The following is a 25,465-nucleotide window of genomic DNA, read 5'->3' on the forward strand; positions in this document are numbered from 1 at the left end:
TGCCCCGGGAGAGCCACAGTGCTTCACTGTGAAACAGCACAGATGTGTGGTCAGCTCCCATTTCCTCACAAAGTGCGGAGAATAGTCGCGCTTTCAGAGGTCGGGTTTTGATCAAATTTACCACGCTCACAACTTCTGTCAAAACCTCATTTAGTTCAGGGCTGAGCTGTCTTGACGCGAGCACTTCCCTGTGAATGACACAGTGCGTCCAATGCGCATCTGCCGCAACCCTCTTTATTAGCGCCTGCAGCCCGTTTCTTGAACCTGCCATGGTCTGTGCGCCATCAGAGCAAAAGCCCACACAGTTTTCCCATTTAAGGCTGTGTTCTTTGAAGTAATTGTCCATGATCTTAAACAGTTCATCGGCTGTGGCACTATTTTTTATGTATTTGCAAAACAGCAAATCCTCACACAGTGACTCGCCATTTACAAAGCGGACGTACGATATGAACAAGCAGTCTTTATTGCTGTCAGTAGCTTCGTCCACTTGTAATGCAAAACGACTGTCTTTTAATTTTTCTATGAGTTGCTCTTCAAGATCACTGGAAATGTTGCATATACGTCTCGCAATTGTGTCATTGGACAGGGGGACAGCTTTTAATTTTGCTGCGCTTGTCTCGTCAAGCATAATTGACACCATGTCTAGAGCAGTGGGGAGAACGAGCTGCTCGGCAATAGACCCCTTGCATCTGACGTCACAGTCACGTGATCGGGGGTGCGCGCCTCCATCTTGGTGGGCACGCTAGCCTGACAGCCCGTCTACTACATGAGAAAACGGGTGATTTAGAGCATACTTTTAGTTAGTTTATTTTTGGAATCTAAACAATGCCTACGAATTGTTGTACTCCCGGTTGCACAGAGAGGCATTCCAAATCGTTGGATGTACGTTTCTGTCGTTTACCGAAGGATGAGGAAAGAAGAAATAATTGGATATTTTCAATGAAAAGAGCGCAGGCAGACACTCCCAATGGACTGGGGGAGCCATCATTCTACGAGAGAATTTGCAGTCTACACTTCATCTCCGGTAAATTACAAAAGGGGACAGGGCTTTCTCTGTTATGTGCCCCAAATTATGGAATGACTTACCTTTGCAGGTCAGAGAGGCCCCTTCTCTGTCCACTTTTAAAGCTCGTCTTAAAACCCATCTATTTAACTTGGCTTTCAACACCAGTGAGATCTAGTTTAATGTGTATGTCTTTGTTTTTAAATTACTTTTAATTATAATTATTTTTATTTTGTTGTGTTTTTGGATTGTACAGCACTTTGTATCAACTGTGGTTGTTTTAAAGTGCTTTATAAATAAAGCTGGTATGGTATGGTATGGTATGGTATGGTATGGTATGGTATGGTATGGTGAGGAGGGAAACCTTGTACTCAATCCTGGTGGAGATGGGAAGCCCGTGTAGTGAATGGAGGATGGGGGTAATGTGCTCATGTTTCCGCACTCTCATCAGGATCCTAGCTGCAGAGTTTTGAATGTACTGAAGCGTCTGCAGACGTTTTCTAGGGATCCCAATGAGAAGTGTGTTGCAATAGTCCAGTCTGGAGGAGACAAAGGCATGAACCAGCTTTTCTGCGTCTGGGAGGGAGAGAATGGGACGAAGTTTGGAAATATTTCGGAGGTGATAGAAAGAGGTCTTGCATTGGTGATTTATATGGGCTTCAAAAGTGAGTTGGGAGTCCATTTTTACACCAAGGTTTCTAACTGTTGACGAAAGCGGGATGTTAGTGCCAGAAAAGGTGATGCTGGTTATAGATAATGATTTGGTTTGATGAGGAGTTCCAGCCAGAATGACTTTGGTTTTTGAGCTATTTAATTGAAGAAAGTTTTGCTCTATCCATACCTTTATCTCCTCCAGATAGGTGGTGAGTTTCGATGGGGATGACTGTGAGGGTGGGGTGTCAGCTGTGACAATAACATAGAGCTGTATGTCATCAGTATAGCAGTGAAATGAAATATTGTGGCAACTGATGATTTGGCCAAGGGGAGTGGGGTAAAGGATGAAGAGGATGGGGCCAAGGACTGACCCCTGGGGGACACCACATGTAACTGTGTGTGGATGTGATTTGGAGTGGCCTAGGGAGATGTATTCCGTCCGGTTTGTGAGATATGATCTGAACCAACTGAGAGCAGTGTCATTTAGTCCAGTAGTGAGGTGGAGCCGGTTTAAGAGAATGCCATGGTCGACAGTATCAAATGCAGCAGAAAGGTCAAGAAGGATGAGGAGGGATGAAGAGCCAGCATCGGATGATATGAGGAGGTCGTTTGTGACTCTGACTAGGGCTGTCTCTGTGCTGTGGGCAGAGCGGAAACCTGACTGGAATTTTTCAAAGAGGTTATTATGTTTGAGGTGGTCTTGAAGGTGAGTGGCAACTGCTTTCTCAAGTACCTTTGACATGAAAGAGAGATTTGAGATGGGCCTATAGTTGGATAGGACTTCCGGATCAAGAGTGTGTTTTTTAAGCAATGGTGTGATAATGGCATTTTTTAAGACAGAGGGAACATGACCAGATTGAAAGGAACTATTTATAACAGCAGTGATCAGGGGACTTAGGGCAGTGATATGGGATTTTACCAGGGATATTGGGAGAGGGTCCAGGGGACAGGTGGAGGATTTCATCTTCATGATGATGTTCTGCACCTCTTCTGATGAAATCTCAGGAAAGTAGTTTAAGGGATTGGAGATGGTATGAGTTGGGGGAACAGTTTGGGTGGGAGGACCAGAGAGAGCAGAACGAATAAGGGCAGTTTTTGATGTGAAGAAATCCATAAATGTATTGCACTGCTCTTCTGTAGTGGCAGTAAGTGGGGGGGGGGATTGTGGTTTGAGAAGGTGGTTTATAGTGGAAAAAAGCTGCTTGGAATTTCCAGGGTTATTTCTGATGGCATCAGAGTACAACTGTGATCTTGCATCTTTGAGGGACTGTGCATATTTTTGTTTGTGCTCCCGGTAAATTTGTTTGTGGACAGTGAGGCCAGAGAACCTGAAACGGTGCTCAAGGACCCGCCCTGCTGCCTTCGTCTTATGAAGCCCATCTGTGAACCAGGGTGCTGAGCGTGTGAAGGTGACTGTTCTTGTTTTAACCGGGGCATGAAGGTCCAGGAGGCTGCTCAAATGGCTGTTGTAGTAGTCCACTGCTTCATCGGCTGATGGAAAATGTGTGGAAAGATGTTGAAAGTCTGCTGCTAACAGTTCTTGGTTTATGTTTCTAAGATTTTTGAAACAGATATCCCGCTTAGGCTTGGAAAAACTGGATGGGGATGGCAGATCCATAGAAATGGCTTTGTGATCAGATACACCTAGGTCATGCACCTGCAGGTTGGTGAGAGGGGCAGAGTTTGTAATGACCAGGTCCAGGGTATGCCCCCTAGTGTGTGTGGGGACATCAACAAGTTGTTTTAAGTTAAAGCAGTCCAGTAGTTGGAGAAATGTAGCTGCAAAACGGCAGGAGGGGGTGTCAACGTGGATGTTCATATCACCTAGAATTATAACATTGGCAGAGGATGTGCAGAAAGTTGTGAGGAGATTTGACATCTCAGTAATACATGATGGGTTTGGTTTTGGTGGTCGGTAGATGAGGAGGAACAGCACAGGGGAAGGGGACTGACGTTTAAATGCAAGGCATTCAAATGAGGACAGATCGGGTAAAGGTTGCAGAGATAACTCCAGATCACTGCGATGGATGACTGACAGGCCGCCTCCACGCCTTGTGCTGCAAGCTTTCTGGAGGTAGCTATATCCTTGGGGACAGCTCTCATTTAAAGAAAAAAAGTTATTTGGTTGGTGCCAGGTCTCTGTAATGCACATATAATCCAGAGATTTATCCAGGATGTAGTCGTGAATGAGGCAGGATTTATTTGTGATAGACTGTGCATTAAAAAGTGAGATTTTGCTATTTGATGATGCAACAAATTTTTGCACTGGCTGTAGTAGACTGAAGTTCGCTCCACGTTTCCCATTCAGCACATTGAGAGGTGTTGTCATGGAGACGTCCAATCTACTTCTTCGGTAGGAGCCGGCGCTCTGATGACGTATGTATGGCGCGGCAGTTTGCATTTCTGACCAAATAACCGGGATGGCGTGACTTGTATGTGAGGAGAAAAACTTTCTGCGGGAACTTCTATGGAAATAGCGCGAACGGCGGATAAGTCCTAGTTGTTTAATCACTGCAATGCATGCTGTAGGAGACTTGACACTGGGGAGGAGGCTCAACTTTTAGAGCGACAGTAACATGAAACATAGATCTACCCTACTTTTCTACAGGCTTAGTCAGTAAGCCAGTCCTAAAATTTGTGGCTTTGTAAAATCCAGATCAAAGAAAGCAGCCAACACAATGGGACTGACAGAGGAAGGCAGCTGTCCTACAGATACAACCATCCAGCCCGTCTTGTTTTCTACATCAGTTGGTACTGACAATCTCAGAGTCTTGATGAGACATGCTGTAGTCATTATATATATATTTCTATAAGGGAAAGGTCAGCTTTGCCCTTTCTTACAGCATGGAGTACAGTACCTTCATTTAAAATAACCTGGTGTTGTGTTCCCATCATAGCTGATCAGACACAGGGTCAATGAACACCAACAGCTACAGAACAATCAGTTCATACAAGACTGAAAGCAGATTAAACAAGTTCTGATTGCACTCAAGAGCATAAGCAGTCTAAGTTTAGGGTTTAAACAATTTGAAAACTTGATTCTTTTGCTTTTTCGGAATGGCTACACAGTACAGCTGAAGAAGAATACAGAGAATGTTCATCCTGTTCTCTGAATATTTTCCTCATTCTCTTTGAAAAATTCATTTTTTCCCCATGAAGTGTTTTAAATATTTTTGGTAAAAAAAACACAAACTGATCTGACACTAAAAAAGAAGTCTTGTATGAAAATAAACAACACTAAACTTTCCCTGTTTCAGCTCTGTTAGAATTACTAAACGATTTCTGTTTGCTAACACTAAGAAAAATGATAGAAAATCTTATTTTCTTTACATTCAGACTTGAATGTAAAGTCCGTCCATTTCCTAAGTATTTTGTAGTATCACCTTTTAAATTGTCTGACTTGGGTCAAATGTTTTGGGTTTCCTTCCACACGTTTTTAACAGTAGTTTGCTGGAGTTTTGGCCTGTTCCTACTGACATTACCAGGACTTTGTGATGAACACTCCAGAACATGGACTTTCTGGCCTGCAGCCTCTTTGTACCAAATTATGTGATCTGCAGAGGGACTTTGTCCATCCACGCTTTGACTTCCTGCTGAAGTCTTGTGATATTGCTTTTTCCAAAAAATGTTGTTTCCTCATGATGCCATCTAGTTTGTGACGTTAATCGGTCCCTTATAAAGCAAAATACCCACACTGCATGATTAAGCCACTTCTGTAGTTCACAGATAGGATGGGAGTCTCAGGTTATGAAGCTTCACCCTTCTTTGCAACTATAACAATGGTTACTAAGGCTACATATGGCTCTCTGGTATCTATTGTAAAAAACTTTGTTTATAGTCACACAAAATTGTTTAATACCTGATATGGAACCTGGGTTTTGTTGTTGTGTATATTGTTTTGCTTGCTTTGCCTTCCTCTCCTCTTTTGTTTCCTACTTTATTGGGAAGAGGTTGGGATAGACTGGCAACCTGTCCAGGGTGTACCCCACCTCTTGCCCATTGACAGCAGGAGATGGGCAGCAGCACCCCTCTCAACCCCACAGGGGTAAATTTTATGGGATGTTAAATTTTGAATTTGAAGAATTCTCTCTGTTCTGACTTTTAGCAAGCATAAATACTGTTGGCAATCCTAACTGACCTGAAGCAGCAAAAGTTTATTCTGATTTAATGTTAGACAGAGAGAAAAAGAGGTCACATGTCTTTTCATATAGTTTATGGAAATATCTGGTTTCAACTGTAAATACATTTGTCCTTAGCTGGTTCACCAATTTTATTGATTTCTTTATAATTTTCTTTATTTCCAAAGACTGTGTAAAGTCTGACAACCCAGACATGTTTTTGTTTTGGCTCTGCTCCATTTAGAGCTTGAAATCAATCAGTGAGACCTTTCACTGGATGTCCAGCCTTAGTGCTTTCCACACCTCAGAGCCTTTTTCACTTTATCAGACTGACCTACATTAAGCTCCGGCCCATGAAAGCAGCATTTCTACAGATAGAGGAGGGGAGGCTTTTAATGCTTTAGCCCAAAGCAGTAAGTGGTGCTACTGATGGTGGGTCGCTCAGTTGGCGTGTCATTGACAGAAAAGTTTAAACCTTATTTACTGCCATGATGAAAGGAAAGAACACCCTTTTTTCCGTTCTAGAGTGTCACTTAAGATATTTTAACATGGTTTGAAATTTAACAGGTTTTAAAATAATATCACTTAATACAATTAGTGATTAATATGAAGATAAAGCACACATGGAAAGATGTGTGTGAAAAACTATGTACCCAATAGCTCATAAGCACCATCTTCAGCTCCTGGACTTGAAGTAATCTTGGTCAGTTTTCAACTATCAGACAGATGGCTTCACTCTTGTCTATAAAATACTTTGGGCAAGACGCCCACATCATCATCCCTCCACTACTGTGCTTCACAGCTGGAATGTTTTTTTGTTTTTTGTTTTTTTTTTGGGTGGGGGGGTTAGGAATGCTGTGATTGAGTTTTCCAGATATGAAGCTGCATTTTATGGGAAATAACAGGCTGTTGTATTTTTGTTAAAAATACACTTTCCTATTTACCATGTCAATGGGCTGGTGAAGATTCTCAGTCATCCAGGTCATGGTCATTCCAAAAAAAGGTAAAAAACAAAGCAACTGGACTTGTTTTCCGTAGTTGAAGTCGTTTCGCTTCCTCTCCAGGAAGCTTTCTCAATTCAAAAAGTCTGGAGTAATGTGGAGTAACAAGCTTTATACAATTGGCAAACAAAGGCCTTGTAATGGCTTAGATAACATGCAAATTCAACAGAAACAGGACCACCCCTTAGTAATGGGCGGTTGTTAAAGCCATTACGCCAGCAGATTGGACCGAAACTGGTCCACTCCTCTGTAACGAGGAGTCGTCAGGGTCGTTATTGGCTTGGCTTAAAGGAACAATCTGGAGTAATGTGGAGTAACAAGCTTTATACAATTGGCAAACAAAGGCATTGTAATGTCTTAGATAACATGTTCCTTGGTGGTATATGCTTGAGGTGAATTTACTGAGACATTGACTCCCCTTTTCCCCTTTTTCACTACTGAATGATGGACTTCATATTGTTCATTTTTTTGATGTCTTTCCATTTTAGCATGTGAAAAACACAACAACATGTCCCAGTCCAGTAAAATTCTTTAAGTCCTACTTACATTTTTCTAGAAGTGTTCACACTTTTTGATGAACAGTAAATAGTAATGATATCACAACTTAATTATTTTGATCATGTTCTGACTTTAAAAAAGCTAAGATTTAAAGAGGGATTACTTTTATTTTACTAGGACTAGGAAATCCATTTAAATAAATTAGCAAAACAGGAAAACATCAGCTTTATGAAATGAACTGTGAATAAAAATTATTCCTTTCATCAACTGAATATCTTCAGCTAAACAGTGCTGAAGAAAAAGGAGTTCTGATTTTGCACCACCTTGGTCCATTTCCTAATTTTATTTATGCATCTTTTCTGAAATTTTTTGTGTTCCATTGACTCTTATTTAATATGTGTTTTTTGAGGGGAAAAAACTAAAATCAGATTCCTTTACATTTCAGTATTTAGTGTTAAAATTGCATTTAAAATGTTATCTTTTATTGTTTTACACTGGATAATTTTTTTTCCAAAACAAAGAGAGAAAAATCACTATAACTGGAATGAAAATGTCCAAAACATGAATATTTGTTACAAAACATTGATAACGTGGTTAATAATCATATTCATTAGCAACTGAAGAAGAACTGTGGTAAATAATAGTTATATGACAGCCTTCAAAACAAGCTCCTTTTGGGGTTTAAGAGAGCGAAGTGGGGCACAAAAGGCGGGGTCTCCAGTGGCTTCTGGTTAAATCTGACAGAACAAAACAAAAAGAGTGGTGTTAATAAGAGAGCTGAGACCTAAAGAACTGCAGCATGTCTGAATCTTTAATAAAGAAGCAATGACGTTGAATGAATGGAATGATTTCTGAAGTCTGTGATGAAAGCTGTATAATTTCACTCTCTGATGACCAATACTTTCTTTTTAGGTAAAATTGCATTTGTCAGTCCATCTTGAGACACATTTTATTACACTGCATTAACCAAGCACTTACCAAGTGTCCCTGTCAAGTGAAACTAGAAATGAAAATTTTCTGTCACTGGTCTGGGTAAAAGGCTGTACAGCGATTCCTTCATCTGACTCACTCTGAGTGGTGTTTTTAAATGTGTGCCATTAGTGTTTTTTTCCATCTGGATATTGACAGCTCTGCTCTGGTTTAATTTCCATGGTGGCGCTCTGATAAAAGCAGCAGGATTGAAATGTCAAATGCAGCTGCAAGCAGTTTATCTCCATGTGATTGTTGAGATCCTTAGGTGTATGGGTTTGTTTTTTCTCTATTTTTTATTTTTTTCCCAGTTGGTTGTGTTGCCATTTTAGTTTATTGCTTTAGGTTTAATTTTTTTCATTTATTTCCTATTTTCCGTGTTTTGTAGTTATTCCATTCAGATAGTATCTGTCTGGCCCCCTTGGTTTAGTGTTTCATTGGCTGTTCACACTGCAAAGAAATGTGACCAAAATCTGATCTTTTTGCCCATATGCGACCCATACCCATCTTTTTCTTGGCAGTGTGACTGGCCCAATTCCAATCTTTTCAACCCCCAAAAAATCTGATTTCTGCCACTTCCATATGTGGTGCTAATTAGGTAACATATCGGATATTTTTCAAAGCGTCCACGGTCTGAACAGTCATGTTGCATTTTATTTGTCTTTCAAGTCCCTCTCTTGGCTCTCACTATGCATCCACACACAGTAGTAGCATTTGCTTTATAAAAGACCATTTTTAATAGAGGTTCCGCTTTTTTATCACCTTATTTCGTCTTGCTATGATGTGGTCTCAATATTTCCGTTCTATAATAATAACAAGGACAGATGCCAGCTTTTTTCAGTGTTTTGATTTTTTTCGAGTTGTTTTTTTTAACTAAACTTTGTTGAACACTTCTACAAAACAATTCTGTAAACAGTGCAGCTGTGTGATATCTCCTTATGTTATCTGCACTTGCGTGTCACTTTGCGGTCTTGATGCCAGTCATATCATACAGTCATAAAGTTTTAGTATGAACGGCCACCTCAAAAAAAAAATCTAATTTCAGCCAGGTCTTGAGCATCAAGACCTGTAGTGTGAACATAGACATTGTGTCTTAGTTCAGCTTCCTCTGTGTTAATTAGTCTCCCTCCACCAGCCTCCCTGTGTACCTTCTGCCTCAGCTGCTCCACATATCTCCTGATTAGAACACCTGCATCTAATGTCTCTCTCCACAATTCCCTCAGTATTTAAAGTCTAACTCTTGGACTGAAAAGAAATCCTGAAAACCATTGAATAACTTCCAGAACAAGGTAAACTTTGAATATTCATGTATCAAAAGTGTTCAAATTAAGTTTAAATATGAAATATTGCGCATTTTTTACACCGATTATCGTATTCCACATTTGAGTATTGCCTCCGTTTACGATCGGCCATTTCCGACGTGTGACGTCAGTTCAAGAACACCAAGAATGCGCGAAGCGAACTTGCATAGAAACACACGTTGTACAACCTGTACGGCGAACAAGGATATATGGATGTTTTCCAGTATCTTCTTTCACACACCAAATCTGCTGATCCACGTCTACTTTGAGCAAGCGCTTTTAAAAAAAATCGCCAAACTAAGTCCACAATAAAATGCCTTCTAGGTGCGTAGTTGGTGGCTGTTGTGTCGCTTATAGACCAGTTCACTGCTATTGTTTTCATCCGGGTTTTTCCGCGCATGTGCGCCGGACTGGAAGGCAGAAGGCGAACACATAGCAGGCACAAACAGAGGAAACTGACGAGTTCTCTATGTATTTTTCTTCTTTGGATAACGTATCACAAGATCGTTTCAAGAGTAAGTTGATGGTATCAGATTGCCAGATTTATACAGCAAAAGCCTGAAGGGATGGAGCGAGTCTGTGAAATGCTGGCCAAGGGTTCCGTATGGCGACATATATAGATGCCTTATAAACACGCCAGGCCAGTACACACGAGAGAGCATGGAAGCATGAAACCACTGGACGGCTACAATTATTTTATATCAGGACATAGACATCAGCAACCCCTGCAACCCCATAAGGGATTAAGCGGGTGAGAAAATGGATGGATGGACGTTCAGACATGTTTGTGTAACATCAGAAAGCGGAGTCGGACACACAGCGCTTCAGCAGAGAGGACGACCCGCCCGGTAGGTTAAAACAAACATTGTTCACTAAGGATTATTTCAGTGTTTTTGTCCTATTAATCCTTTTCACAGACTCATGCCAGAGGGTTTGCATACATTGTACATGTACGTATATTAAAAAAAATCGCCGAACTAAGTCCACAATAAAATGCCTTCTAGGTGCGTAGTTGGTGGCTGTAGTGCAGACCGCGGTGAAGTTGGTTTGACATTGGACATTCAAGCTCTGCGGAGTCAGTGCCAATGTCAGAGCCAATGTCAAACCAACTTCACCGCGGTATAGTGCAGGCCGGAAAGTAGCGCTACATACTTGGCCGAAGGATCAAAAGAAATGGGATAAATTCGTAAAAGAAACGCAAAAGGACTGGATTGCCGGCAGTGACAAAAGTGTTTTATGCAATTCACACTTCACGAGAGAGGATTTTGAGGGGTACTTACAATGGAGCATGGGCTCTATGTCTTGGGCAGCGTTAGATATAGTCTCCTCAGGTTCACCTTGTTCAAACTCCGTTTCTTTGTATATATATTTGGTATCGGAGTCGCCGATGCTTGAGGTGGAGTTTGTAGATGTATCAGACATTTTTTTTATTACATTTTTGTACGTAGAGTAAGAGTTATTCATTAAATTGAATAAATCGGTAGCGAAAGTCGTAGTGTTAGCAGCCGGATGCACGGTACTCGTTCTATTTGTGACGTCACTTTCCAAAACAGCCCGATGGAAGAATGTTCGGGCTCTTTCGCTTATACAGCAAGTTTTATCGAAATTACTTCCAAACGGCGCACATAATTCACATATAATATACATTTCTTTTCTCTGCTGACTATTTGAATGCATCTGCGTAAAAATACATTCAGTCCAAGAGTTAGACTTTAAGTACCTGTTGATAATTTTTCTCCACTGGATCCTTCAATTATTCACCATTTTTCTCCTCGTTTTGCTGTCTGTGACTCTGTTCACTCATCATGTTCTGTTGTCCTTGTGTTTCTGCTGTAAGTTTTCTGTCATTAGTAATAAACCATCACAATGCCTGTCCCACCTTCCTGTCTGCACTCAGATCCCACTTCAAATACACATTATGAAAGTGAGTATTATTTATTTTCTATTGCATTTTAAGTACTTTATTAAATCTCATCAGCACTTGTCTTAATCAGCCCATAGCTTTCAGCATGATGAACTGCTAATTTAAACAAGTGGAGACCCGGGGAGCTGATGTTAGCGATGGAGCATTCCGCGGCATGTGTCCGACTCCGCTTTCTGCTGTTACACAAACATGTCTGAACATCTATCCATACATCCATTTTCTGACCCGCTTAATCCCTCATGGGGTCCCAGGGGTTGCTGGTGCACATGTCCCGATATAAAATAATTGTAGCCGTCCAGTGGTTTCATGGCTTTCGTGCTCTCTCGTGTGTACTGGCCTGCGTGTTTATAAGGTAGCTGTATATGTCGCGGTACTGAACACTTGGCCAGCATTTCACAGACTCGCTCTGTCCCTTCAGGCTTTTGCTGTGTGGATCTGGCAATTTGATACCATCAACCATCAACTTACTCTTAAAACGATCTTGTGATACGTTATCTAAAGAAGAAAAATACGTGGAGAACTCGTCAGTTTCTCTGTTTGCGTTCGCCATTGTGTTCGCCTTTTGCCTACCAGTCCGGCGCGCATGTGCAACAAACCCGCATCAAAACAATAACAATGAACTGGTTTATTGATGCAGAATCTGTTCTAATTATATTTTCAACATGATCAGGGGCGACGTGGCACAGAGGTTAGGGAGTTCGTCTTGCAATTGGCGGGTTGCCGGTTCAATCCCCCACACTGACTGTCTATGTCATTGTGTCCTTGGGCAAGACACTTTACCCGCATTGCCTGCTGGTGGTGGTCAGAGGGCCCGGTGGCGCCGGTGCATGGCAGCCTCGCCTCTGTCAGTGTGCCCCAGGGCAGCTGTAGCTACTTACATAGCTCACCACCGTCAGGGTGTGAATGTGTGTGTGAATGGGTGAATGACTGAACTGTAGTGTGAAGCACTTTGGAGGTCGTCAAGACTAGTTAAAACGCTATACAAGTACAAGCCATTTACCATTTAACACAAGGAGGATTGTGAATACTCTTCCAGAAGCTTAATGTTAGCCATTTCAAAAATTATTAGTACTCCATAACCATATTGTGTGTTTCTGGTGGTTTAAGGGGAACTGGTAAAATCTAATGGTACTTATGTTTAATTATTGAATGTGCAGTGCACCAGGACCACTAGCATTGCAAAAGCCCTGCAGCATTGTAGTGCCAATACCATTCCCAGCAGTTGGTCTTTCTTGTTTGTCACCCTCTCAGTCCAGAAAAATGCATTGTCTTTACTGGTGTCCAAGCCGTTTCCCCTTGGTAGACATCATAGGCTTTAGACTTGGTGGTTTCTGGGTTGTTTCCATGAATCTCTACCACTCCTATATTATCTGCAGGTGAAAACTATGTATAAATAATTTATATACAGCTGTTTTTGACTCATGACTTTGGAATCAGTATTTGTTACAAAATGTTCTCCAAATGCCCTTCTGAACATTCTAGCTTGAATCTATGAATGCTACTCATAAATCTTCACTGGGTTTCTTGAACTTCCCATTTGATTTTTGTCAGTCCAATTAGTGCTGCCAAATTCTTTCTATTTTTGCCGCAAAAAGGAAGTACCAGCAGTAGCCAATCACCAACTAGAAGTAAATGAGCCTTGGTCATGTCAAATTAAGCAAATTAGCCTGAAACTATTTCATACCATGGATCATATTGTGATCATTTTACTGTCATCTAGCAGTCAGAGTTATATCCAATGATACCTAATTTAGCTCATCTGCATATTAAATACCAACATATAAATCTTTTACATGTGCAATATTTGAACAACCCGTCTCGACATAATTTAGCCTCTGCGTGATGACAAAAATGTAAAAAATAAATATATTTTTTTAACAAATTGTCGATAAATTGAGGCAGAAATGGTTTAAAAGACATTCTGTACCTTTCAAAACCACTTATTTAAACATTTAGGTAAATGTGTACATATTTGACGCTGATTAAAACGAGTCGAATCTCCGTATAAAGGTTATGTGTACTGTTTTTTGATCCCCTTTGCTTAATGGTTTTCTTTGGGATGTCTGTGGCAGCAGACAGTTATACGAGTAGTCTATTTCGAGAACATGCTGCTTTGAAATGAATCTTTGACTAATCTTCACACCTCCTGAGGAGTGCCTCTAAGCATGCTTCTCTCTTTGGCTCCTTTGAGGTGAGGGATGTGAAGGAAGAGAAAAAGAGAGCAGCGAAATGAAAGTCTGAGGGGGGCTGAAAGGGGTCTTGAAGGGGAGAGCAGCTTCAGGGCCATCCTGCAGGGTCTAGGAGGATGCCATCAGCCTTTAATCCCCCCCACCCTTGCCCTCCTCGTCCCATCATTCCCTCCATCTCACCATGACAAACTAGATCTGTGGTGTATCAAAGAGCCACAGGCTACCTATTTTCCTTCTTCCCTGCATTCTTGCAAAGTCATTTTCATTCCATTTGTCATTTACACTTCCTCGGTCTTGGTTAGCTCACAGCGACCGGCTGTCGCTGCCAGGCTTGGCAGGGAGGTGCAGCCAGGAACCCTCTGTGGTACGATTTAGAAAGCCACTTAATGGGTTTAGTGGTATTTGCTAATTTGTTAACAAGTTTTTGGAATGATGAGGCTGCTGCTTGGCCAGTCAGCCTGGCTGGGGTGCCTACTGGGCAACCTTTTCTGGTGCAATGGGTACAATTAAATTAGCATACTTCCCCACTTGGCTGTTGATACTTGGAACAGCCAGACAGCATGTGTATTACCACATTTTATTGTCTTACATGTCATTATAGAGCCACTCAGACGAGGTGTGATGAAGTACAAAGGTAGCTTTGCGATTTATACAGTGAAGATAAAAACAAATAGTTCATCCTATAAAGGCTTTGTCTTATTACCGTTTTTTTTTTTTTTTTTTTTTAAGATCGCAGTTAAATGTTTTAGACCTTCAAATTGTTAATGTCAGAGGCGGTTAAACTGAGTCAGCACAAAAAGCTGTCTTCAGATGATGATGCAGAGCTGGGTTCATCTTCCCCCGGGCCTGAAATTATTGAAACAGAACCTGTCTGATAACATGAAATAGGCTAAACAATCTTAAACAGAAATGTATCATCATGCACTGTCCATCTAACATCTTCAAGAACAGATGAGAAACAAATTCAGTGACATCAGTCTGGGAAGGATTGTTTAAATTGTAGGAAGCTATTTATTTTGTCCGGAACTACTTTATTGCATGAAAAATAATTCTTGAAAGGTTTCTGGGTGTTTATAAATTTAATAAAAGGGAATTAGAAGCCTTTGACTCAGGTGGCTTTAGCTCAGAGTTTTTTTATTGCAGTTAAATAGAGTCAAACTTCTATTAAATCAGTCCTTGTCCATACAAGCGTCATTTCCCATTTCCATTCATTTATTTCAAACATATTATTCATAAAATTTATGATTTTATCGATAATTGCCAATGGAAAAAAAAAAACATTAAACAGCTTGTTGAACTACTGTTGGCAGCAATAACTCTCAGTAAAATTATACTGTATTAGTCAATGGCATGTTTGTGGGTGAATTTTGACCCACATTTTACTACAACATTGCTTGAGGTCATTGAGGTTTGTAGATATTTGGCCCTGCAGTTCAATCAGATTGCGATTTGGACTTTGACTGGGCTGTGATATGTTGGTTCTTATATTTTTCAGTCCTCTTGCTCTAGATGTGGTATATTTGATTTCCTTATACAATCAGTATTTTGATCCCACACTCAAAAATGGATAGATGTCCCCAATTCCTTTGTTTATTGATACCTACATTAGAAATATATGCAAAATCAAAATAACTACCTACCATTTACCTATTGTCCTGTTGACAAATTTCAATCAAACCATCTCTAACTCAATTATCATGAACTTTATTGGTCAACATCTTTACTGAAACCTGGGCACCTAGGAAAGTTTTGTTGAATGGTTATTGAAAAGACAATGTTGACTTCCATCTAAACTACATAAAACTGGCATAAAACACCACATAGATAAGGACTAAAGGCAGCTGAAAAAAGTTTAGGTATAATCAAATGGGCTAATTAGGTTACTTTCAGTGTTTACCCTCAATATAGACAGAACCAATGGGCTAAACATAAAAAATCCAACATTAGAGAGATGGAAATCCAGTGTTTGGAGCTCAATCGCTTTAAGCCATTTTTATAAGCATTGCATGGTCTGACCATTAGGTGAATCTGCTAGGATGTAAACACCAGAGAAGACATATTCTGCATGTGAATAATAATTCTCAGTGTATGTTGGGTGATTTAAATGAGAAGTCCCTGTCAAAATCAGAATTCAAACTGCTGAAAGTACTTTAAATATAAAATTATTACATACTGTTCAAAAAATGATAAGCTTTTTAATTAAGAGTAATTTCCAATTGAATATGCTTTTATGGAGGCATCCATCTTGGTGAAGAACAGAACTGCCACTTCCCGTTTGTGACTTCAGATTGCTGGATCGGCTGTTGAGCAAGTCCCAATGTCCCAATCTGTCCCCTTGTAAATAAATATCTGTTTTCATGGCAAAAAAATGTTTTAACCTCTTAAACAAAGATAGACATGTTATTAAGCATTTCAGTTTAAAGTAATACTAATTTTACATTTTAAAGGCATAAAAAGACAACAAATAATAGTTCAGCGTCACTTAGTTTAGAGCGTGAACAAGCGACTTCACTTTCAGAAACAAGCCCAAAAAACTGCACCCCGCAACTCACAAAGCAAGCAACTTTAGAAAAAAGAAGACCAAACTCGCATAAAATAAGTGGGCTTCGCAACAGTGAGCATTCTTTCCAAGTGTGTCGTATCACTCCGCCCCTCTAGTCGGGTAAACAAATGTCCCGGCAAATTCTACATTATAAAAAAGAAAAACCTACCGAAAATTCTCGCTCTCATGTCATCTTGAAGACATTCATCTTTGAAATGTTGGCTATAGATGAATTGTTTTTTCACTGGCCAGACGTTCGATGGTAAATCCTCCCTCTTCAAGTAGGCAATCCAACAAGAGCCTGTGGTGGATCATGAATTGCAAAACTAATGTTTTTTTTTTTCACTTTTACCCGATGTATTGGAACATCCAACTGCCATGCACATGGGCATTGTTGCTTCAACAATAGCGCTCTTGAATTTCAATGGTGAAGTCCTCTCGAAATCCAGAATAGTTGTTGTTGATCGCAGCTGTGTACAACAGTTCCTATTGAATTAACTTGTAGAGCGGAGTGCCTTACCGCAACATTACGTCACAGGATGTGATGTCGGGTGGTCATTATTGCCCAAATATGGTGATCGAGACGACAAACTTATGCTTTTATTTTCTTATTGATTAACGCTAAATTCATTAAATCACCACGGACGTGGTATAGCTAATGATCCACTGATCTTTCCTTGTTGACTGGACTTCTCCTTTAAAAAACTTTGAGATATAGATTATGGTAAATGGACTGAACTTATATAGCGCTTTTCCAGTCATGCTGACCACCCAAAGCGCTGTACACTATAGCCACATTCACCCAGTCGCTCTCACTAACACGCACACATTTATACACTGAGACGCAGCTCGGTAGGCAACTTGGGGTTAGGTTAAGTGCCTTGCCCAGGGGCACATTGACATGTGGCAAGGGGAAGCTGGAATTGAACCCACAACCTTCTGATTGTAAGACAACTACTCAACCCATCAAGCCACAGTCACCCACAGCCTTATATCTTTTGCCAATAAATGTGCAAAAAAATGCTTCTCCAGGTGATTGCCGATGTCTTTTTTTCCACGCATTGTGAGAACACACACTGTTATCCCCCAAGTCCTCAGATCCATTGGATCACCAGCATCTGTTAGATCACATGGGGACAGCAATGGTTTAAATACTCTCCCCCAATATTAGATTGATAGATTGATAGTTGAAAATATTTTTTTTACCATGACTAAAAAGAGCCAGCCAGTATTACTAAAGAGCTTATAGCTTACATTAAGTTATTCAATCGCTATATTAAACTGTTTAGCTCTTGTTTACAGGGTGTTCCAATCACCAGAAAAATAACTATTTTTTTGCAAATATCACAAACATTAAAAGCTTTAACCTATCACTGAGTGCTAAAACAAATAACATCTATTCATCTTTTTCTTTATTATCATCGTTTCAGGTTTTCTAAGCACAGGTGACCAAGCAGCCAAGGGCAACTACGGTCTTCTGGATCAGATTCAGGCTCTCAGGTGGATCAAAGAAAACATCCATGCCTTCAAAGGGGACCCGAAAAGAGTGACCATTTTTGGCTCGGGGGCTGGAGCGTCGTGCGTCAGCCTGCTCTGCCTGTCGCATTACTCAGAAGGTAAGTTTTGCTATGAATTTCCATCTCAAAGCACAGCAACATTTACATATGAAATCAGAGCTGACTTTTGAATCTGCATTTTTTCACCCTACTTATACAGAGTTGCAGAGCACAAACATCTATAAAAAGCATAAAGGTTTTGCTTAGTGGTATGGACAGATGCTGCCTCAGGGCGCCAAACGCTGAGACTTTTTAAATATCTTATGCCACAGCCTTTAGAAAATTGCAAGATTTGATAAAACTCTGGTAATGAAAAAAACTTGATCACATAAACACATAAGAAAAATTGGCCTCTGGAGAGTGTTCACAGAAATATCAACACTTCACCCAAACAGACACACATAACTGATGCTCACAAAAACATGAACTTACATGCGACTAGTCTCCAATGTTAACCTTTCTGCTTTTATGTGTCTCGTCTTATTTGTGCTTCTCGTGCCGAGCCTTTTGATATCTCAAACGGTATTCTGTATTAGGATAAAGTTTGAAATATGTGTTTTTTCCTCCCTCTATTGTGGCCCCTATCTTTCCACAGAGTAATGGCAGCGCCCTGTGGGCACCGTGTAAGCGATGTCCTTGGCAGCATGGCCTCGTCTCCCCCTGTAATATTTGTGATGTATGTGATGGCGGTTGTACTGAAACAGTAATTTCCCTCTGGGATTATTAAAGTATTTCTGATTCTGAAAAAAAAAAACAGATAAGCAGTCAGAGTCAACAGGAGAATGATATATCGATATCACGTAAATAATATTTAATATTTAAAATTAAAAGAAAATATTTCAAACAATCAAAAATCCGTGACTTAAAGTTATTCATTAAACCAACACATCAATTCAATTCAATTCAATTTTATTTATATAGCGCCAAATCATGAAACATGTCATCTCAAGGCACTTTACAAAATCAAGTTCAATCATATTATACAGATTGGGTCAGATTATACAGATTGGTCAAAAATGTCCTATATAAGGAAACCAGTTGATTGCATCAAAGTCCCGACAAGCAGCATTCACTCCTGGGGAAGCGTAGAGCCACAGGAAGAGTCATCTGCATTGTACATGGCTTTGCTGCAATCCCTCATACTGAGCAAGCATGAAGCGACAGTGGGAAGAAAAACCACCCATTAACGGGAAGGAAAAACCTCCGGCAGAACCGGGCTCAGTATGAACGGTCATCTGCCTCGACCGACTGGGGTTACAGAAGACAGAACAGAGACACAACAAGAGAGACAAAAAAAGCACAGAAGCACACATTGATCTAGTAATCTGTTCTACATTAGATGGAAGTAGCGGGTGAGCCGTCTTCTCTGGATGATGTCACAGTTAACAGAACGCCAGACCAGGTGTACCTACTATGAAGAAAAAGAGAGAGAGCAAAAAGTTAAAAGCTGAAATGACGACAGTCATTTCAATGTAATACAATGCAAAACTGGAGAACAGTAGACTGAAGAACAGTAGAAATCAGTAGAGTGAGAAAATTAGACCCTGATGTCCTCCAGCAGCCTAAGCCTATCACAGCACAACTATAGAGATAGCTCAGGGTATGAGCCACTCTAACTATAAGCTTTGTCAAAAAGGAAAGTTTTAACATTAGTCTTAAAAATAGATAGGGTGTCTGCCTCACGGACCAAAACTGGGAGTTGGTTCCACAGGAGAGGAGCCTGATAGCTAAAGGATCTGCCTCCCATTCTACTTTTAGAGACTCTAGGAACCACCAGCAGACCTGCAGTCTGAGAGCGAAGTGCTCTGTTAGGAACATACGGGGTAATCAGAGCTCTGATATATGATGGAGCTTGATTATTAAGGGCTTTATACGTTAGAAGGAGAATTTTAAATTCTATTCTTGATTTAACAGGAAGCCAATGAAGGGAAGCTAAAATTGGAGACATATGATCCCTCTTGTTGATTTTCATCAGAACTCTTGCCGCAGCATTTTGAATCAGCTGAAGACTTCGAACTGCATTTTGTGGACTTCCTGATAGTAAAGAATTACAATAGTCCAGCCTTGAAGTAACAAATGCATGGACTAGTTTTTCAGCATCACTCCTGGACAGAATGTTTCTAATTTTGGCGATATTCCGGAGGTGAAAAAAGGAAACTCTGGAAACCTGTTTAACATGGGATTTAAATGACATGTCTTGGTCGAAAACAACACCAAGATTTTTAACTTTATTACCAGAGGCCAAGTTAATGCCATCCAGATTAAGGGATTGATTAAGAACTTTATTTTTTGAAGACTCTGGCCCAAAGATTACAACTTCTGTCTTGTCAGAATTTAAATGCAGGAAATTTAAAGTCATCCAGCTTTTGATGTCATCAAGACATGACTGCAGTCGAAGTAACTGATTGGATTCATCAGGATTTATGGATAAATATAGCTGAGTGTCATCAGCATAACAGTGGAAATTAATCCCATGCTGTCTGATAATTTTGCCAATGGGAAGCATATATATAGTAAATAGAATTGGTCCAAGGACTGAACCCTGTGGTACTCCACAAGTGACCCTAGAGTTTGAAGAAGATTTATTATTAACATGAACAAACTGGAATCTGTCCGACAGATAAGATTTAAACCAGCCTAATGCTTTTCCCTTAATCCCTACAGTATGCTCAAGTCTTTGTAGGAGAATATTGTGATCAACTGTATCAAATGCAGCACTGAGATCTAACAGGACAAGTATAGACACAAGTCCATTATCTGAGGCCATGAGAATATCATTGGTGACCTTCACCAGAGCTGTTTCAGTGCTATGATGAGCTCTGAAGCCTGACTGAAACTCCTCAAGTAGGTCATTACTTTGTAAATGTTCACATAGTTGATTAGCAACTACTTTCTCAAGAATTTTAGATAAGAAAAGAAGATTAGATATAGGTCTGTAATTTACTAACTCATCTTGATCAAGAGATGGTTTCTTAAGTAAAGGTTTAATAACAGCTACTTTAAAAGCCTGTGGTACATATCCATTTACCAAGGATAGATTAATCATGTCTAAAATAGGACCACTGATCAGAGGGAATACCTCCTTAAACAACTTGGTTGGGATTGGGTCTAACATACAGGTAGAAGGTTTAGATGAAGCATCTAATCATCAGGGCATAGAATAAATTTATAGGTAACAGTATGTTCTGAATTCTGTCAAAAAGATGTTTTACATCTTTCAAATATTATTATTTTACTGGTTTTACTTATCTTTTGTTCTCCACAGATAACAAGATTAACAGTATACACCTTAGCTGCAGGGCATTTTAATAAATCAAATACAATAAGAAATTATTTTTTTCCTGAAGACATTGATAAAGTTGAAGGCCATTTCCTTTCAAATATCTAGAGAAGCACCATGTACATTGCCCTGGTGCCCAAACAGCAGGGAGAGTTGTAGTGGTGTTGTTGTTGGACTTGAACTAAACCCCCTCCTTCATCCTTCTGTATTTTAGGTTAAAGCTATAACTAGCTAGGGTTCTAAAGATCTCTTAACCTAGTGAATATTACCCTGTTTAGAGTTCCTATGAGACCTTCCTAGCTAGATAATTACGACACATCCGATCTACTAACCACGTCCCTCCTAAGGCCACACCTTTTTTCACCCAGTAGACAAGTATGGCAACCTAGTAGTCTGAGGCCATCTATTTCCTGTCCACCGCCTAAGTTAAACCTACATTTTTACCTACACTTGTTATTGGACTGGTTAAGTTTTAGAAAGTCAGAATGTTTCAAGGATGTTGTTTATGAAGTTTGGCTACAGGCAACCTTTGAAGACCTTCTAAATATTTCTAGAACCATGCAGCGTCTGTTTTACAACCCTTAAAGAACTCAATAAAAAAGCGACTCGATAAATCGAATGTCCACAAAGTCTAATATAATTTTTATATGCTTCTTTAATTAGTATGCTTTAGCTGAGAATTAGTAACAGCGGAATCAAGCAAATACAAAAATCCCAAATGTTGGGAAGCAGACTGACCCATTCCACAGATAGAATCCTAAGGTGACCCTGTTTCTTGTGTAAAGGAGTTGACTTTCCTCCTCTGGACATCAGAGCAACGCTCTGAAGATGTCCTGCTCACAAAGGCTCACAACTTGAATCTCCATCCTGACTTTCTTCTTTCTTCTGCTTTGTGTGACTTGTCTTCTGTGATGAGGACTGAGTCCTGAGCGGCCAAACCTGTTTTTTATGTGCTTTGAAAACCGTTGGTGTGAGCAATAGGCTCTTCCTCATTCGGGGCCAATTCCAGTCAACAAGCTTCATCTATGGCCTTTCGTTCAACAGCCTTTACTACCAAGTACAGGCTAGCCTCACATCCTTCAATGAACATGTTCAGACATGCTTCTCCTTTCAGTCTGTCTATGCATAAAGATTCTAACACATTTATTTCATTAAAAACAATCATACTCATATTATTTCATTTATTTAATACATGAGTGCTTGAGCTTATAATAGAATTAAAAAGAAAAACAGTTAATCAACAATACAGTTTTAATGTCCAAATTATTTACTATTTTGTGAACTACATGGAATAAGGACGAGCTCACCACACCACAGCCTGTGGTAACATGACAGCAGTAATATTTATATTTATGAGAAGAGTACTAATATAGTGTTTGTTACAACTTTAAATCTTGCAAACAAGACACATGTTTCTTATTTATTGTGAAGCTCTGCTGTTTCGGACAATTTTAAAAAAAGAAATTCTCTAAGTTGTTTCCACTCCAGAAGTTTATGTGTCTTACCACTGCTGCTTCCTTTGGAGCTCAGCTCAACACAGCGTCTGGATATAAACCTAAAAACCTGACCTCAGCATTCATGCTGTAAGTAGTATTTGTGAAGGTGACAGTATCATACTGTGGGGTTGTTTTGCTGCTAATGGAACTGGTGCACGTAACAAAACAGATGCATCATGAGTACAGAGCACTATGTGCAAATATTGAATCAAAATCTCAGGACATCAGCCACAAACTTAAAGCTTGGATACAATTGTGTCTTCCTACAGAACAATGTTCCTCAGCATACAATGATATTAGTTACAAAGAGGCTGAAGGACAACAAAGTCCATGTTCTGGAGGGTCCATCACAACCCCTCAGTGAACATTAATGGACAGTGTTTTCCAGAATACCAGCAATTTAGTTTTTTGTTTAAAAGGCAGTTCTACTAAATAATGAGGACATGGATGGGAACGAATGGTTCCCATCAATGGTAAAAAAATAAATAAAAAGGTCTTATCAAAAGCTGTCATTATCCTAATATTTAGCTAATGGAAATAATGTTGGCAATCCTGACTGACCTCAAACAGGAAACGTTTTATCCAGGTTTAATATCAGACAGCAAGGAAAAAAGGCCCTGTGGCTTCTGTCTATAGTATGGATAAAAATATATGATTTCAACAGTATATTCATGTTTTATTCAGGAAAGTGTTTCTATTTTTAATTGAATGAGTCCAGAACCTTGAGAATGGATTAAATGGATTGTGTTGTGTTTTAAAGAGGAGATCTTTTAAATCTACCTAACCGTTGCATTTAATCTATTTTACCTTCTAGATCGGAGGCTTTGTGGAAAAAAACAAACAAATCCCTCTTGTACCAATTTAAGTTTTTGATATAGCAGGTAAAAGTCTGTTGGCTTCGTTTTAAAAGTAATCCAAAGGGGCAAGAGCCTGGAGAAGAAGATCAAAGAGAACAATAGTGTTTGTTGTGCTGCAGTGTTTGGATCTGTTTTATTTTTCTGCGTCGTGTAGTTGCAGGAGCAGAAACGGCTTACTTTACATCTAGATAACAGTCTGGATGCTCTGAAGGGGAAGTACTCAGGGCTGCGGTCGTAAACAAACACCCCATGCCCTGCAAGGAAGCCTTTATTTTCTGCATAGTACATCACAGAGAAATGTAATGTGGCTTGTTGCATTCGCTTCTGTCAGTCGGAGAGCCGCTGTAAATCTGCCTTGAAAACAGCAGCATCATCAGCCTGTGCATCAACATGCCAGGGTCATGAAACCTCGCCGTCACTCTGTGGGCGCTGTTTTGAAGTAAACATCTGAGTCGAGGTGGAGCTGAAGCTCACTATCAGACTGAGAGCGGCGGCAGTAAAAGCTCACATGGTAGCTAAACAGGCCTTCTGGGAAATGCCGGCTCTGTGCTGAAAACATACTTTTCAAATCAGCCTGCTTGAGTCTCCATTCTGTGTTTGGATATAAATAGAACTGTCAAAAAGAAAAATAAGACGGAATGTATTGTGACCTATTTGCTGATTGGAAGCGCATCAAGCTATAGTAAGAAAATATTGCACAATAAAACTGTTGAAATGTCTGCATTCAATCCAGTTTGCCATCCAGAAATTAGCTATGTCAAGTAATCTGAGACTACAACACTTGCTGACGGCTCTTTGGTTTAGTTTGCATCTTTTTTGCTTCTCTCAATATTTCTCTCCAATATTTCACATTCATCAGAAAGCTTTTAATATCAGACAAACCTAGTCTAATCTACCAAATACCAGTAAATACCAAAACGGTTTTAAATATATATTTTATCATTAAATTATATAAAGCTATTCAAACCACCCTTTTTCTATATGAATAAGTATTTCCCCTCTAAAACTGGATAACAGGTTGTTACATCCTTGGCAGTCATGGCTGCCATTAAGTGTCATCGCTCCTAGCTTGCGTAACAGTAACGCATTGGCTGGCTTCTATAGATGCGAGCTGGCTTTGGGGTTGATTTAGTGATATAGGGATCGGATTTGGTTTATGCGACCAGTCTGCAGCAGGGTTGACAAGCATATACAAGTTTGAAAAATTATTTTTGACCAGCAGATTAAGTAGGTAAGCTATAGAAAATTAATTCAATCAAGCATTCAATTGGCCAACAAAGGTAGGGGGTAGGGGGAGAGCTCAGAAGCAATGGTGCTTCTGACATAAATGCTGCTCCACACATCCTGTTGTCCTGCATTGTCATTTATATTATTTGTTCACTCAAAGCTATGTGGGGGATCGGCATCTCTACTTGCAGGGAGCATAGAGATAGTTTGCCTTTGTGGGTTTTTGAAAGAAATAGTTTGTAAAAGAGGCCATTGACATCTATCATTGTTTAAATTATTTCTACGGCTTTGGGACTGCACAGAACTACATTAAGAAATGAAGAAAACATGGAACAGTTGTGAACCTTTGCAGTATAAGACAAATCTTTACCACTGCCAAAATTACTCCAAGACCACCCTGAATTATCCACAAGGTCACAGAAGACGCAAAAAAAACCAAACATCTAAAGCCTGCTTCATATTCAGCAAGAACCAAGCAATTTGTTCTTGCTGTCAGGGTGTTAAGAACATAAAAAAAGTTAATTTTGGCCCTGTCTATTCACGAGAGGCTCAGCTGCCAAACTCCTAGAAAGACCCCCCATCCCCCGTCCCCACCCCCCACCCCCACTATAACAAACATAAAATTGTGGAAATTTGACAGCCATCACCACATTGGCAATAAGGCAGAAGGACAATGATCCGAAGCATATCAGCAAGTTCACCTCTAAATGGCCCAGAGCGCCAAAATTAAGATTTTGCAGTGTCCTCGTGAAAGTTAAAATTTAAATCTAAATTAAATGTAGCATGACCTCAAACAGGTTATTCATTCTCAAAAGACCTTTCCATGTGGTTGAATCAAAACCATTCTGCA

General features: G+C 39.9%; 1 protein-coding gene across 2 annotated transcripts in view; it reads left to right on the forward strand.

Annotated features, from left to right (window-relative positions):
• LOC118561818 (neuroligin-4, Y-linked) overlaps nt 1-25,465 on the forward strand; it is a 71,929-nt gene that overhangs the window by 44,467 nt on the left and 1,997 nt on the right. For both annotated transcript variants that reach the window (XM_036134063.1, XM_036134062.1), the window contains one exon: nt 17,630-17,815. In XM_036134063.1, the coding sequence (XP_035989956.1) occupies nt 17,630-17,815 (186 nt within the window). The remainder of the gene's footprint in view (nt 1-17,629; nt 17,816-25,465) is intronic.

This window comes from Fundulus heteroclitus, unplaced genomic scaffold (genome assembly GCF_011125445.2).
Source record: "Fundulus heteroclitus isolate FHET01 unplaced genomic scaffold, MU-UCD_Fhet_4.1 scaffold_73, whole genome shotgun sequence".
NCBI lineage: Eukaryota > Metazoa > Chordata > Actinopteri > Cyprinodontiformes > Fundulidae > Fundulus > Fundulus heteroclitus.